The sequence below is a fragment of the Chlorocebus sabaeus genome, chromosome 20 (genome assembly GCF_047675955.1).
Source record: "Chlorocebus sabaeus isolate Y175 chromosome 20, mChlSab1.0.hap1, whole genome shotgun sequence".
In the NCBI taxonomy this organism is placed as follows: Eukaryota; Metazoa; Chordata; class Mammalia; order Primates; family Cercopithecidae; genus Chlorocebus; species Chlorocebus sabaeus.
The window spans coordinates 74,315,563-74,333,066 of NC_132923.1; the positions used below are offsets into that span (position 1 = coordinate 74,315,563).

Consider the following 17,504-nt stretch of genomic DNA (forward strand, 5'->3'; position numbering starts at 1 on the left):
GAAAATAGCATTTCAACCTTATATGCTATAAGTAGAAATACCTTTTTACTTCTGTATGGCCTAAGGCTTTTCCTCTTTGTATCAGTGGTGCTTGATTAGAAACAATAGTCTTACAAGTCTGACATACCCAATTTTGTCGTACTTTCTACTCTTAGCCCACTCTTATTTACTCTGAGTCAGTTGCTTTTTTCCTTTATTTTCATTATATCTGATATTCTGTGATGTATATCTTTTAGTTTTTAATGGTAGAATCTTTTAGTTTTTATCTTTATGTTTTTTATTAACATGTGTTTATCCTCTGCTGACAGTCATGCAGTAGATTACAACAAACTTCTATTAGCAGGAAAGTTTCATTAAACTTCAGGCTCTTAATCTTAAGGTTATATATGATCCTTTTACACAAGTGTTGTCTAAAATGGTTCTTTTTAATTATATTATTTTTAAGCAATTTTTGTTTTATTGTTTTTAGAAGAGAACAGTTGATAGCCAAAAAACAAGAAATGGTCATTGATCAATCTGTCTCATTCTACTGCTCTTTCTTTTCAGAGTGGCAGACAACACACTACCTTTTCAGCAGAATCAAGTCGAAGCCTTTTGATCTGTCTACTTTGGGTTCTCAAAAATGCAGATGAAACAGTTCTACAGAAGTGGTTTACAGATCTCTCAGTCTTACAACTAAACCGGCTGTTAGATCTGCTTTATCTCTGTGTATCTTGCTTTGAGTATAAAGTAAGTGGTCATTATACCATTGCAAAGAACAAGAAAGGAAACATAATGCGGAAAAAATAGAAGAAAATTTCCTCAAAACCTGTTCTCTTCTAATGTTTAAATTTTAGGGGAAAAAAGTGTTTGAAAGAATGAATAGCTTGACCTTTAAGAAATCAAAAGACATGAGAGCAAAGCTTGAAGAAGCTATCCTTGGGAGCATAGGAGCTAGGCAAGAAATGGTACGCCGAAGCCGAGGACAGCTCGGTACGTACACAATAGCTTCTCCTCCTGGTGAGAATTTCTTCAATTTCCTTGAGTTATATATTGTAATGATTATTGTTGCTAGTCTTAAATGTCAATCCTATACTTTTCAAAAAGCATTTTAACTGTAACTGTAAATTAACTTGAATAATCATTTCTCTGCAGTAATACAAGTTAGAATTATGATTAAGGTGAGTCAACATACCCCCTAGTTTTCTCTAGATAGTCTTGGTTCATACCTGTTGCCCTTATATAGTTAATAGCATCCATCCTCCCTTTTTAAAAATACTTTATTTTTGTAGAGCAGTTTTAAGTTCACAGGAAAACTGAGCAAAAGTACAGAGATTTGCCATATACCCCTTAGCATGCATAGCCTCCCCCATTATTAACATCTGCCATTAGAGGTGCATTTGTTGTAACTGGTGAACCTACATTAACACATCATCACCCAGAGTCCATAGTTTACGTTAGGGATGATTCTATGTAACATCTGTTTTTACTTTTTTTTTTTTTTTTTTAATTGAGACAGATTTGTCCTCTATCACCCAAGCTGGAGCACAGTGGTGTGATCGTGGCTTACTGCAGCATTGACCTCCCTCGCCCAAGCAGTTCTTCCACCTTCACCCCCCAGTACACACATACCCTGGTAGCTGGGACTACAGGTGTGAACCACCATGTTCAACTAATTTTTTTTTTTTCTTTTTTAGAAACGGTCTCACTATATTGCCCAGGCTAGTCTTGAATTCCTGAGCTCAAGTGATCCTCCCACATTGGCCTCTCACGGTGCTGTGAGCCACCATACCTGGCCCATTTTTACTCTTTATTTGCAAAATGAATTAATATGCCCTGTATGTAAGGCAAAAATATTGCCCATCAAACTCAAATATCAGTGAGACAAAACAGTTTAGTAGCATTTGAGACTGGTTTTCTAATCCCAGATCTGCTACCCATTAGCCAAATAACCTTGGCCAAGTCACTTAATCTCCCCACCTTCCTTTTCCTTATAAATTTGTGATTGTTTTCAGAATTTAGAAGATAGTGTAACTAACTGATCTTATCATCTTTCTAGTAATCATGTATGTGGAAACGTTTTGTAAATTCTAAAGTGACATACAGACAAAACTGTTGCTAAGAGTTTCTTAAGGCCAGGACCATGGGTTGGTCATCTGTGTAGATGATACATGCCAACAGCACAATATGTATTTGTTGACTTAAACTATGAATGTAAGTGTGAATGGATTTTTAAGTGTTTTCTGACAGTCCATTAGCATAATAATCATCTGTTTATCTTTTATATACTATGTGTTTTATAGTAATGAAAAGACAGTCTTTGCCTTTAAAAAAAATAGAGCACCATTTTTTCACTTTAGTTATACACAATTTAAGGTGTACTTTTGGGTTTTCATTCATTATATATGGAAACCCTTGACTGGGTGCAGTGGCTCACGCCTGTAATCCCAGCACTTTGGGAGGCCGAGACGGGCAGATCACGAGGTCAGGAGATCAAGACTATCCTGGCTAACACGGTGAAACCCCGTCTCTACTAAAAATATAAAAAAATTAGCCAGGCGTGGTGGCAGGTGCCTGTAGTCCCAGCTACTCGGGAGTCTGAGGCAGGAGAATGGCGTGAACCCGGGAGGTGGAGCTTGCAGTGAGCCGAGATCGCGCCACTGCACTCCAGCCTAGGTGACAGAGCGAGATTCCATCTCAAAAAAGAAAAGAAAAGAAAAGAAACCCTCTGAAAACGTATGAAAATTAACTTTTACTGAGATCATTTAATTATTACCAAAACCTAATGAATAATTATAGTCATCTTTTAGATTAAGAAAATAAAACACAAAGAAGTAAATAACTGCCTAAGATCATAAACTAAGTGACAGACCCAGGATTTTTTGATTTCTAATTTAGCATTCTTTCCATTATACCACCACCCTGAGGTTTATTTTTGGAGAGAATGGAACTATTAACAATATACTTGTTACATTTTTTAACCTGTGGCCTCAGGAAATCTATCATTGTTTGAATATAAGAATTGAAGTCTTCTTATCTTATAATTCTTGTAATTATTATTTGTCTTATAATTCTTATTTACATTTCTACATTTAAGTTAGGTCAATAATAGACATTGGTTTATTAGGTCTAAAAATAGACATTCTTTTATTTGTCTTAACTTTCAGTTCTAAGACATTATTAACTAATGAGACAGTTTTGTAGGGAAAAATGTAAATGATAGAAAATTATAGTTAATTTTGCTAACTATCTTAATATAGGCATATCTTTTTGGTTTTTTTCCATAAATTTCTTAAAGACAGATTTCAAAATTTAAAAAAGGGAAAGAGATAAGGAAAGAAAGGAAAGGAAAGGGAAAGAAATTGGAAGAAATAGAGACATGTCCTTTATTTTGCAGGAAATCATTCTTATTTCTCAGTATTTTTTGTATTTCTTTAATTGACATATATATAGTTGCTTTTGTATTTTTCAGTATTTTTTAAAATTTCTGTTTGAACTCTGAACTTTTACTTTCATTGTTCTTCCATCCTCTCAACCAATTTAAACTTATCATTTTCAAAAACAAGCAGTTTTGTAGTTGAAAGTTTGAAATTATGACTGAGTCCATTGTCTAAATGTATATTTATATTATCCACATTCTCAATGCTGTCTCCACTTCTAATGGATTTATGTGAATTATTTCTATTGCTGCCACCCCTTAAAGGAACCCATACATGCAGTCTGCCTTCAAACCTAGAAACCTCTTAAGGGAAAACTCCGTTCTTCCTCTTGTTCTGCCTTATATAGACCGAAAGAAGTAATTACTTTAGGAGTCCTTCCTATTTTGTTTATGTATTAAACAGAAACTTACTGAGCTCTCAGTATGCACCAATTTATCAGCCTAGACATAACATGCTGAACAAAGTACATATCATTTCTGTTCTTAAGGAGCTTATATACTTGTGGTCCTAAGTGTTATGGAAAGGAACAAAGCAAAGGAAAAGGAAAAGGAGGTATTAGAGAGTGGGAGGCCTTTCTAAGGAGGTGGTAAATGAAAATTTGTGAGAAGAACAAGAAAAAGGAACAACAACCACTGCACAGGTTGTAAGTCAGAAACATAGAATATATACTGATAGATTTGCAAGAAAAACAGAAAGCAGTAAGCAAGAGGAAGAATGGTAGGAAATAAAGTCATATCATGTAGGGCCTTATAAGCAAGCCATGGTTAAGATTTTAAGAAAATCAATGTTAGAACATTTGCTTATTTAAATGGATATTGTTTTCAAAATAAATACTGCATATAGCAAGTACATTCCTTCTGAAATTATTGTGAAAATTTTTAATAAAAAGCACCGTTGTCAGGTTTTTCTACTTGTACTGAGTTAAAATGGCTTGTACAAATTATTGTTGTTTTTCTTATATGTGGTCCAACTGAAATATCATTTGAAAATTGGCTTTGAAATTTATTTGACAGAGAGAAGTCCATCTGGAAGTGCCTTTGGAAGTCAGGAAAATTTGAGATGGAGAAAAGATATGACTCACTGGCGTCAAAACACAGAGAAGCTTGACAAGTAATAGAGCTTTCTATTTTATGTTACTGATGGGTGTGTTGAATTTTAAAATGCAAGAAGAAAATGATAACTTTTACTTTATATTTGTATTTAGTATTGACATTTAATAAATATACTTATTAAGTCTTGGACAAAATATTTAATTTTAAAATTTTAGATTTAAAAAGATTTGGAGGAAGAACGTCTCATGTGGTATAGTAAGGCAAAATGTTATATTTTAAACTCCATTTTCTCTAAAACCTCCTCTTGGAAAATGCATTCAGCAACTATTTTTGGAACATATTTTAGGTGTTACATGGAACTAATTTTTTTTTTTTTTTGAGATGGAGTTTTGCTCTGTTGCCCAGGCTGGAGTGCAGTGGCCTGATTTCGGCTCACCGCAACCTCTGCCTCCTGATGAACTAATATTTCAAATATTACAAAGAATTAGAAACCTGACATTTGTCTTCATGGAGCTTATAATGTAATTCAAGAAAGACAAAACAATACAGGTCTTCTGTTTCTAGCATGAAGGCAGACTTGATACATTGACTGATCCTACTGCCATAAACACCTGCAATGCACTTACATGAGTCTTCTCACTGCCCAAATGGCTGCAGGTAAACTTGCCTGGCTTGAGATTTGGCATTGAGTCAAGGGGCTAAAATTTTTCTCTTGAGAATTTATAATTGTAAGTTAGCCCGCAAGTAGCTTCACTGGCCCATAAAACTTTGAGAATGGAGTGACCAACTCATTCAGGTTTGCCTAGCACTCTCCCAGTTATAGCACATATTGTCCCACATCCCAGGGAGCCCCTTAGTCCTGTTCTAAGGCAAACCAAGATGATTGATTACCGTGTCTGAGAACTGTCATCAGCCCAAGCCTCAGAAGATTCTCACAAATAAACTTTCACCAGTATTTTCTCACAGACAGTTAAATCATAACACAGGGGAAACAAGTGAGAGCCAGCAGAGAGAGAAACAAGTTTCAGTACCATATGTATGAGAGCTTGAAAAAATCAGATATTGAATGTAATATTAAAATTCTTAACCTTTGAATATGTGCTTTCCTTTCTTTTTCTCCGTCTGTCCAAATCTATTTCTCTGATGTTTTTTCTACTTGTGTTATTTTTTAGAAATCACAGAGTAGCCAGGTGCTACACTATCAGTATATTGTTTTATTTCTGCATTTATAGAACATGTTCTCTTGGTTTACCTTGCTGTATTTTGAGGGAGACTTTTTTGGTGTTCTCCTAATTCTTTCTGTTTAAACCATCTTATGTTTCTTTATAAAATGTCACTGGAAATTTTAAATTTGAACATTAAATATTTTGTTTTCCAGTTTAATGTTGTAATGTTGATAATTGTATTTTATTCTTTTTTTTTTTTTTTTTTTTTGAGACAAGGTCTCATTCTGTCACTCAGGCCAAAGTGCAGTGGCACAATCATGACTCGCTGTAGCTTTGACCTCCTGGGCTTAGGTGAGCCTCCCACCTCAGCCTCCCAAGTAGCTGGGACTATAGCTGTGCACCACCACACCCGGATAATTTTTGTATTTTTTTTGGTGGAGACAGGGTTTTACCATGTTGTGCAGGCTGGTCTCTTCACTCTTGGGCTCAAGTGATCCCCTGCCTCAGCCTCTCAAAGTGCTTTTATTCTTAAATTGAATTTGTAAAATGTAAATTAATGAAGTATTCTCCTCAGTGGTAATAATAAAGATTCACAGACTTATAGATCTAAAAACTTAGAAAAGCTAGCGTTTAATATGTCCTTGTACTTTATGTGTTATTTTGTCTACTTTGGTATAATATATAGTGCCTGTATATCTATTGTTGCTAAAACAAAAATCTCGGCTATATTCATAAATCATGTGTAAATATCCTTAAATTTTTATTTGCATTAAATGATACTTTTATAAATATTAGTGTTTAAACCACTTTATTGCATCAAACTGTTTTGTTCTTTTTTCTTTATTTTTCTAGCTTTATTGAGTTATAATTGACAAAAATTGTGTATATTTACAGAATATAACATGACCTTTTAATATATGTGTACAGTTGTGAAGTGATTACCACAGGCAAGCTAACTAGCATATTCATCACCTCACGTCCTTTTTTCCCTAAATTGTTTTGTTTCCAATGAGTGATTCCATCTAGTCTCACTGAAGAGTTAAATTATCATCTGAGCATATTTATATTTTAAAAATTGGGGGAAAATTAGATGAAACCTTAGACAAAATAAGTACATTTATCCTGAATACAGACATTGGAAATCTTTGAAATAGTAAGATGAATACTAAATATTTGAATGTTGTTTTCCATGAAGCAGTCCTAAATACAAGCCCACATAGCACCACCTAGTGTCAGTGTCACTTAGAATAAAACTGCTGCATGTCTGAAAGCTAAAACGTAAACATTTGTGCTTTTAGTGGCATTAAGCTTCTGTAATGGGGTGAGAAAATATGTATTGTTGTGGTTAACAAACAAGCCACGTAAATGTGTAAACTATTGCCTTTTTTCTTACTCTCTTGTAATTTTTTGTTGGGCAAATACTGAAAATGGTTTGAAATTTTTTATTTCTATGCATCCTTAAGTCTTTTCAGAATTGTGGTTTTCAAAAAGATAAATATAATTTCTTAAAATATTTTGTATTAGATCAAGAGCAGAGATTGAACACGAAGCACTGATTGATGGAAACCTGGCTACAGAAGCAAACTTAATCATTTTGGATACATTAGAGATTGTTGTTCAGGTAAGAATTCAAGGAAGAGAAATTTAAGATATAGATTTGGTAAATTGAGGTTGGAGGGAAAAGTCTTTACTGTGAGCTATAAAATTACATTTAAATATTAGTAGTTCCTAAAAGTTTCATTCCAAGCATTCTGAGATTCTTTGTAATTATAAATTCCAATAGCTTCAACTATTTCTTCATGGAGGATGATTATGAAATTTTTATCTCGTTGTCTTTCCCCTTCATGGCCTAGTCTTGCATTTCCAAATATCCTCTGAGTATTTATAGTTGGATGTTCTGCCATCAGGTGAGATTCAACATGCATGTATAGCTATAGCTACATATAGATACACTGAGTTTATGCAGTATCCTGTGTATACTACAGCAGTGTTTCAGGCTCTTTATCTATAATCATCATGTTGGGTCCTAACAGTAGCCCTCTAGGCAGTATTATCCTGTAGTAACAATGTGATAGCCGACATGTATTTAGTTTTTTCTGTTTTAAACATTGTCCTAAGCCCTTTACAAATGTTGACTCATTTGATTCTTCTAAGAAACTCATGGCATTGAAACTGTCAGTATCCTCATCTTGTAGATGAGAATACTTAGGCACGAAGATGTTAAATAACTGCCCATAATGACACAGCTAGTATGTAGAAGAGCCAGGATTCAAATCAGGTAGCAAGATCTCTCAGACATTTTAGTAAATATATCTCTCACCTATTCCTTCCATTCCTTTTCTCCTACCACTGCTCTGCCAGGTTCATATTTCAGCGCGATTACAATGGCCACCTGCTTCATGATAACTCACTCTTTGTTCTTCCTACCATCCATTCTGTACATTTTCATGAGACTTTTCCTTTAAAAATATTTTATGGCTGGGCACAGTGGCTCGCGCCTGTAATCCCAGCACTTTGGGAAGCTGAGGTGGGCGGATCATTTCAAGTCAGGAGTTCAAGACCAGCCTGACCAACATGGCAAAACCCTGACTTGACTCTATTTATTTATTTATTTATTTATTTATTTTTATTGATTTATTTTTGAGACAGTTTCACTCTTGTTGCCCAGGCTGGAGAGCAGTGGCATGATCTCGGCTCACCACAACCTCTGCCTCCCGGGTTCGAGTGATTCTCCTGCATCAGCCTTTCAAGTAGCTGGGATTATAGGCGTGTGCCAGCACGCCCGGCTAATTTTGTATTTTTAGTAGAGACGGGGTTTCTCCATGTTGGTCAGGCTGGTCTCAAACTCCTGACCTCAGGTGATCTGCCCGCCTCAGCCTCCCAAATTGTGGGGATTACAGGCATGAGCCACTGCACCCAGCCAACCCTGACTCTACTAAAAATAAAAAAATTAGCTGGGTGTGATGGCGCGCTTCTGTAATCCCAGCTCCTCAGGAGGCTGAGGCACAAGAATTGTTTGAAGCCAAGAGGCAGAGGTTGCAGTGAGCCAAGCCACTGCACTTCAGCCTAGGTGACAGAGTGAGACTCCATCTCAAAAAAAAAAAAGATTTTATCAGTCATTATCCTGACTTCCCGACTAAAGTTTTAAAAATATAAGAAATTTACTAAGTCCAAGATACCTAATCCAAGATGGTTGCTTGAGCTGCAGCTGTCATGTCTGTATTTTATTCAGTGAAAGGAAACAGCAGGGACAGAGTACATTTCTTCTTTTAAGGGCATGACTCAGAAGATGAAACTTCTGTTTCGTTCACCTCTCTCTGTAGCCGGATTCAAAGTCTTCAGCTAAAATTCAGAGTTTCAATTATTTAAGAAGAAAAGAATGGTTATTTGTGTACCAGCAACATTTTTTGCTCCAGGCACCACTCTATTTTTCAGCCTTATCTGTAGTTGTTTTCTACATGAACCTCAAGTCAGTTCAGACTTACTTACTAATTTTCCTAAAAAACACCTTATGATTTCTTGGCATTGTATCTTGCTCCTCTTTTTTCTTATTTAAATTATATTTATTCTTTTTCCCCCTTTTCTTATCCAAATCCTTCTTGAAGCCATTCTAGATCTTTTTTTTTTTTTTTTATCTTTTAAAACTTTATTTATACATAGGGAGGCCTGTAACCTCCCTAACTAAATGGCAGGTACATCTCTATTTTATTTGTTTATTTTTAAATTACAGACTGTTTCTGTAACGGAATCCAAAGAGAGCGTTCTTGGTGGAGTGCTAAAAGTGTTACTACACAGCATGGCCTGTAACCAAAGTGCAGTTTATCTACAACACTGTTTTGCTACACAGAGAGCCTTGGTTTCAAAGGTGGGTTATTTTATACCTGCAGTGTTGTCAGACTTTGTTTTCTTTGTTAACATTATCTAAGATCATTTGACACATTCATTGGTTAGTATATGTAGTAATATATTAATGAATATGTGTAGTTAAAATTTAAATAATAACCTAAGATGCTTGATTCTTCTTTGCCTCTCTACTGCTGCCTGCCTTTTGGAATTTTTCATTTATTTGAATCACCTTTAACCAGTTCTGGTTTAAAAAACAGTAACTTGGATGTGGAGAAGGGCCTGAAATTAATAGCCAATCTTAAATATGGGGCTTCTCTTGTTTTCTCTCCACTTGGTTCTGTTTTTTAAAAAAACTCAATTTATAAAGAATTCAATATATAAGCAATTCAACCCACTGAAATTATTTTATGATGAATGGAAAAGAACGTGTGTGTTTGTTCAACTGCTTTAAATATTTACTTCTTATATTTGTTTTCCCTCGGAAATATGTATATTCTTAAATTTTGAAGGTAGCTATTTCATTTTAATCATCCTAGAAGATGGAGTGCAGAGATGTTGATGAAAATAACTTATGTATTATTTTGTAATAAATGTAGAATTCATGTATGTTGATTACTAAGTGTTTTATGCACATTCTGATAGAAGCTTCACAACAATCCCTTGTAGATATATTATTAGGCCTATTTTGTGGATGAGAAAACTTGTCCAAGGTCACAGTACTAGTTAGTAAGTGGCATAATCAACATTTGAACCCAGTTTGACTCTGTGTCTCACACTATTAACTATTAGCTAATATCGTCCTAACCATTCTTTTAATTTCTGGGCTATATTAACAAATCTCCAGCTCAGATTATATTAACATATCTCAGGAACTTTTACTGTAAAAATTCAGTGGTGGTTTGTTGTTGTTTTACAGTTTCCTGAACTCTTATTTGAAGAAGAGACAGAGCAGTGTGCTGATTTATGCCTCAGGCTTCTCCGACACTGTAGCAGTAGCATCAGTACAATACGGTCACACGCCAGTGCCTCCCTTTACCTACTAATGAGGCAAAACTTTGAGATTGGGAATGTAAGTATTTAATCATGAAAATTCTCTGTATTCATAATGAAATATAACTTCTGATGATAGTTATTAAATCAGTTTTGGGAGAGCATGGAGTTTTTTTATATTTTAAGCCTAATCATAGGCTATCTTGATATTTCTCATTCTGTGTATATCTTACAAAAATCCAAATCTCCAATTGTGTGCATATCATATGTATGTATGTATGTATGTATGTATATTAATACAGACTTAGAATATAAATGTACATTGAGCAATTTTAAATTTTAATTGTCCCTAAGTAAAAAATAAAGTATCTTGGCTTGATATTTTACAATTACATGTCACAGCCTTTGAAGAATTCCATTTTTTCATTTAAGTCTTTTATTATATGTTATATTCATGTGTTACATTTTTCCTTTTGAGTCAAATGTTTAGTCAAATATTTAGTTTGAGTCAAATATTTATTTTTGCGTATGTAAGTATTTGAGGCCTTGAATTTTCCTTTAAGCACTATTTTTGGCATCTCCTTGGTTCTAATGTTTAGTAATCTTGTCATTTCAGTTTGTATTTTCTTTTTAATCCAAAGAGTTGAGTAGCCTTTTTGTTTCAAAGTTTTGGCTGGTTACAGTGACTCACACCTATAATCCCAATACTTTGGGTGGCCGAGGAAGGAAGATTGCTTTAGGCCAGGAGTTTGAGATCAGCCTGGGTGACATAGTAAAACCCTATCTCTGCAAAAAAATACTAGCCAAGCTGGGTGGCCCGTGCTTGTGGTCCCAGCTACTCAGGAGGCTGAGGTGAGAGGATCCCTTTGAGCCCAGGAGTGTGAGGTTGCAGTGAGCTGTGAACACACCACTGTACTCCAGCCTGAGTGACAGAGTGAGATCCTGTCTCAAAAAAAAAATTTTTTTTAATGTTAATTTTCAGCTTTATTACATTGTGATTGTACAGTGTATATTCTGTTTCTCCCTTTCTTTATTGTGGATCTGTGTATTTGTGTGTCTAAATATAATCTGTTTTTATGAGTGTTCTACAAAAAATCTTTAAAAGGGGAGTATTTCTGTTTTCAGAACATTGAGTTAAACATATACCAGATAAATACACCTTATTAATCACATAGACTCCATATCATTGTTTTTTTTCCACTTGGTAGAAGTAAATTAAAGCCTATAACTGTGTTTGTCTGTTTCTCCTTCAGCTTTTATTTGGTGTACTAATACTCATAACTACTATATTTTCTTAAGAGTTTTTCTCCTTTGGAATTTAAAAGAACTTTTGTTGGTTTTATTTAAAACCTTTATTCTATTTTATTTTTTTGGCCTGAATTTCATCTCCTACGGTATTAAGATTTTGACCTCTGCTTTCTTTTTAATTTGAAATTACTTTATTTGCTTTTGCCTGTTCTTTAATTTTCACTTTATTTTAGGTGTGCCTCTCGTATACAACATAAGAGTTGAGTTTTGCTTTGTGATCCAACCTCTAATTGAATGAAGCCTTTCATACTTGTTATTATATTACGTATGTCCTGGAATCCTATTTTATTATTTTGTTATGCCTTTCCCTCTTGCCTCCCCTTTTAAAAAAATGTGTGTTGGTTGTTTTCATCTTACACTGTATAGTCTGTTTACCTTGTTTTGGGGATGTAGTGTTTATCATATTTAGCAAAATTTCTGGTTTTGCTAGGTTGCCTTTATAGTCATGTAATACCCCTAGTCCTCTATTTCTTTAGATCATGCATTCTCAACCAGGGCAGTATTACCACCAAGGGAGTGAAAATTGGTTTTTGTGGAGGATGAGAAAAATCTTAGCTTATGGTCCTCCAAAGCTCAACACTACCCAACAACATGGCATTGCTTAGTATTTATTTCTCTCATTGGTGTTACTGGGTATCACATGAGCAGCACTGACATTAAGTTCTTGGAAAATAAACAAAAAACAAAATGTGTGCAAAATTGGGTTATAAAACTGGAGAATAAATGACTGTGATTGGAGACTTTTAATCAATTGCTTGGTCTCAGTCATATAGCAAGACGTTGCTTCCATTGGCTGCCTTGTGGATATTGTTTATGTTTGGTTCTCAGTGCATTCGTGTGTGACTTGGGCTTTGAAAATTAAGCGCAAGAAAAAAACTTTCCAATTTATTACTTCATTCTACAAAAGTTATTCAAGCCGTTTTTAATCGTGTCAGTTGCTGAAAAGAAAAAAGTCAACAATATCTAAATGAATATACAGTAGTCAGAACGTATTTTCTTCCATCAAGCAAATAGTGAAAGTTCACTGAAATAACTTTTAAGAAATTAATTTTTAATTCTTTTGCTGGATAAGTAGCAGTTTTGAATGGTTTAAAAAAATTGATTACATTGCTGCTTTTGTAGTTATATAAGTTGCTAATTTATTTGTGTAATTTGATACATTATTTAAGCTAAAAGATTATATTAAAAGTTTTTCAGAAAACCAGCCTGTAAAGGTAAGCTAAATGTAAATCATTTTCAGATTTTTAACTTAAAATTTTTATCTAGTCATTCATAACCTTGCATCAGTAAAAAGAGTAAGCTTCATATTTACTTTCTTATGTGTATATAAATCCAGATATACATAGAGTGCATAAACAGATGTATACATCTCTGATACTAAAATATCATAGGGATGTAATTAGAAAAATTGTTCAAAAAGATTTATAAGAGGGACAATAATGAAAAAAAATTGAGAAACTCTACTTGAAATAAGTATCTATTAACTCCCTTTAATGAACAGTAATAAAATTGCTGATTTTCTTCTTTCTTTCCTCCACCCTGTCATTCTTTATACCTCAATATTTCAAAAAAGTATCTTTCTTACTGTTTACGTTTGTATTGTTGAATCTGCATGTACTTCACTTGATTTAATTGCCACCTTCAAATAACGTTATTTGTTTTATGTCTACTGTAGATTGTTAAGTACTTCTTTCCATCTCCTTTCTCACCCTCCTAGTTTTTTTCTTAGCTGTAACATTTCAGTCTTAGTTCATAGTCTTAGTTGTAAAATGAAATACTGCTTATCATGAGTTTTTTGGGACTATAATTATTGTTTATTTAGCTAAATGTTGTCCTCATCAAGGTTCTTAGGAGTAATATTTTCCAAGTGGTTTTTTTTGGTTTTTTTAAGTAGAGACAGGAACTCACTTTGTTGCCCAGTCTGGTCTTGAACTCCTAGGCTCAGGCAGTCCTCTCTGCATGGCCTTCCAAAGTGCTGGGACTGCAGGTATGAGCCACCTCGCCCTGCCCACCCCACTCACCCCACTTTTAAAAATAGAGACAACGTTTCTTCCTGTCACCCAGGCTAGACTGCAGTGGCATGATGGTACTTCACGGTAGCCCAGAACTCCTGGGCTCAAGCTGTCCTCCCACCTTGTCCACCCAGAGTGTTGGGATTACAGGCAGTAATCATTGCACCCGGCCAATTTTCCAAGTTCTTGATTGTTTAAAGTTATCTGTATTTGTGGGACAGCAAGGGTGTTTATGAAATTTTTGCCTTATACTTTGAATAATAATAAGCGTGAGAAAAATCAGCAAAACTTACCAGATAAAGAACACCTCATAGGAAAAAAGGGTACTTGAGTACCATTGTCTTCTGACATTAAATATTGTTGTGGATACATTGCAAGGTAGCCTGATATTTTTCTCTGTTTTAAATAACATTTTTTCCTCCAGCTGCTCATGAGATTTTCTTTATATTTACAATTAAATGCCTTTTCTAGAATTTGTCTTAGTATTGAAAAGGCTTAGCTTTTTCAATTACACCTTTATCCTGGCCAACTATAAATTATTTTATCACCATACTCTCAGTGCCTACTATGTAGTGTGACATATTGAGTTGAATTCTTGAATTTTATCCTTATAACTTTGGACAACTGCCTTAGGGGCATTTTAAGGAGAGGAGGAACATGTTTAGATTTGCATTTTACAGAAAGTTCCCTGGTGCTAGGTAGAGGTTAGACTGAGAGATATGAAAGAAAAAGGCATGGAGATCGATTAGGAAGTTATTACAGTAATCTAAATAAGAAATGGTAAGGGTGTAAAATAAAGCAAAGGCACTGGGAATGGAGAAAGGATATATTGGATCACATTAGGAGATGGTGTAGATTTGGATTTATGGTATGAAAAATGAGGGGGGAGAATGAATAGGGGACCCCTAGATTTTTGGCATGACTACAAGAATAGTATCACTTTTTTAGATAATAGGGAGAGAAGGTATTGTAGACATGTTGACTTTGTGGTACCTATGAGACATCCAGATGGTGCTATCTAGTAAACTATAAGAGCCTGGAGTTCTACAGAGAAATATCAGCTGGAGACGGAAACATGTGTATACTGGTCGAAGCAAAGACATGGATGAGGCTCTTTAGAGTATGTTACGTGAGAAAAGTTTTTTGACAGAATCTTTGGGAATACTGGTATTTAGGAAGGACAACCAAGGAATAAAACAGAAAAAGAGTTGAAAAAGAATAGAAAACCAGGATAAAGTGGTGCCACTGAAGATAAGGTAGGAGATTTTCAAGGAGAAAGTAATTTATACAAAGATATGAAGTAGAATATTGAGCAAAAAATACTGGATATGACAATTGATATATTATCACCAGTAATCTCTTAAGAATGTATTCATGGTAGAGAATGGTGGAGCAGAAATGAATTTACACTAAAAAAAAGGAAGAATGTAAGTTATAAGCTGTTAAAAGCGTCACTCCAAAAGATTCTACCTTACATTACTTTACGCATGATGTCTGTTAAATGGCTTTCATCATAGTGTGGATGTCATGAAATGGACTAGAATTTAAATACTCCATCTACTATTTAAGAATCTTATAATGTCAATCAAGCTATTTAACCTTATCTGTAAAATGTTATATTAATAACATATGCCCATAATAAATAAATGTAAAGACATAAGCAGAATTTCTGATTCAACTCTTAACACATGACTTCTTAAAATCCTGTTTTGTAGTACATTATTCAGAACAAAATTCTAAGTTTTACATCCTTTCTAAAATAAGATTTTGATATACATATTTTATTACTTTAAAAAATATTTTGCTTAGAATGGTATTTTTTCACTAAATATACTTTTAGCGAGGAAAAATAGCAGACTTTTTAAAGCTTTTCTATATTAAGTATTGACTGGACAATTTTTCTGTTACAGAACTTTGCTAGGGTTAAAATGCAGGTAACAATGTCACTATCCTCCTTGGTGGGCACATCTCAGAATTTTAATGAAGAATTCTTAAGGCGTTCTCTAAAGACTATATTGACATATGCTGAAGAAGATCTGGAATTGAGGGAAACAACATTTCCTGATCAGGTCAGAAATGCTACTTTCTAGATCATTAATTGAAATAGGCTTGTTAAATAGGCACTTTCCAAATTGTTAAATCAAAAGTTGGTTTTTGCTGGAGGATCATTTTATTTCATTTTGAATCCACACATCATGTGCCATAGATAGGACTGAATCTTTTTGTTTTAGTCAGCTACCCTTCTTTTGGAAATAATTAATTCTTTGGTGTTTAATTCTGTGCACTTATAATAAGTAGAACAGTAGACTTGGACAATACAGACAAAGCTGTCTGACAAAACGTTCCTACTTACTAATCAAACAATAATATGCCTTATAAACTAAAGTTTCTACAAACTACCTTTTAGTAAAATCAGAAATATAGGAGAGAATTTTCCTTTTGTATTCTTGTATTTCCTATATCCCTCTGTTTTATTTCTACTTATAGTTCTGCTTGTTTCCAGGTGGAAGAACAAAAAATATAGATAGTCTGCTGAGGAATTTATATAAAGTTTACTACCCTTCACTTACCATATCCCCACATACCTATACTTTACAGAACCGTATCAGTATCATACAACTTGTTTTGAAATCTTTAGATATTTATCTGAAATATCTCTGAAACTAATTTGGTTATTATGGATGAATGACAATTCAAGAATATTTTTCATATAATTCTCTGCTGCAGGTCCAGGATCTGGTTTTTAATCTCCATATGATTCTTTCTGATACTGTGAAAATGAAGGAACACCAGGAGGATCCTGAAATGTTGATCGATCTAATGTACAGGTAGCATTTATTTGATTCATTTATGCTTTGTATAAGGAACTTAGTAAGACATACAGTAAGCATTAGATGAAAAAAATAAACACACAAAAGTGACTTGTGATTTTTCTGTATTTACATTATTTATTGTTTTTATATTTATATATTTTTTACTTTTTTGTAGAGATGGGGCTTCACCATATTGCCCAGGCTGGTCTTGAACTCCTGGGCTCAAGAGATCCGCCTGCCTTGGCCTCCCAAAGTTCTGGGATTACAGATATGAGCCACCCCACCTGGCCTTGAGTGATTTTTCCAATGGTAGATTGAAAGTCCAAATGCACTTTTTCCAGGCGGCATCTTCGGATCTTCTGTGTCTCTTCTTTTAAGAACAATGCAAATATACTTATTGATTATCAAAAATAAGAGGATTTTTAAAAATATTCATAACACACATTTAACACCTTGGTGTCCTGGGCCCCAGACTTCCTTTGAAGGCCCATACCAATATTTTAAATGTAAAACTCAGTCTTTTAAGAAGAAAATACAGTATATGAATGTTTTACTGTAACATTAATTACCTTTTTTCAATACAGTTGTGACTAAAGAATGATATTTCTAAGGGCACATTTTGAAAACTCCATAATTTTTATTGTATTAACACCTTAATAGATACAATAGTAAAATTTAAGAATTTTTCTCTGTCATATGACCCTCTGCTCCTACAATTTTGGAGTTCATTAAAAGCACAAATAAAACAATTTAATCTCTTTGAAATAAAGTTGATGTAATAAAAGTACCTTTTAGAAGTTTTCCTTTTTCCTTGCATATAAAACTTCTCTATATTTCTGTAATGAACACATAAATTTCCATACTTTTTCCCTTAACTGATTATTTCCTTAATGGTCAG

The 17,504-nt window shown here is 34.1% G+C and overlaps 1 protein-coding gene across 9 annotated transcripts in view; it reads left to right on the forward strand.

The window, feature by feature from the left end:
• The window catches only part of DOCK7 (dedicator of cytokinesis 7), a 228,799-nt gene that overhangs the window by 170,011 nt on the left and 41,284 nt on the right, over positions 1-17,504 (forward strand). For 5 of the 9 annotated variants that reach the window (XM_007978501.3, XM_038000744.2, XM_007978505.3 and 2 more), the window contains 8 exons: positions 547-729; positions 837-999; positions 4,433-4,529; positions 7,162-7,258; positions 9,368-9,502; positions 10,400-10,552; positions 15,704-15,862; positions 16,521-16,621. In XM_007978501.3, coding sequence (XP_007976692.1) covers positions 547-729; positions 837-999; positions 4,433-4,529; positions 7,162-7,258; positions 9,368-9,502; positions 10,400-10,552; positions 15,704-15,862; positions 16,521-16,621 — 1,088 coding nt within the window. The remainder of the gene's footprint in view (positions 1-546; positions 730-836; positions 1,000-4,432; positions 4,530-7,161; positions 7,259-9,367; positions 9,503-10,399; positions 10,553-15,703; positions 15,863-16,520; positions 16,622-17,504) is intronic. The other 4 variants (XM_007978502.3, XM_007978503.3, XM_038000754.2 and 1 more) reach the window with 1 other exon arrangement.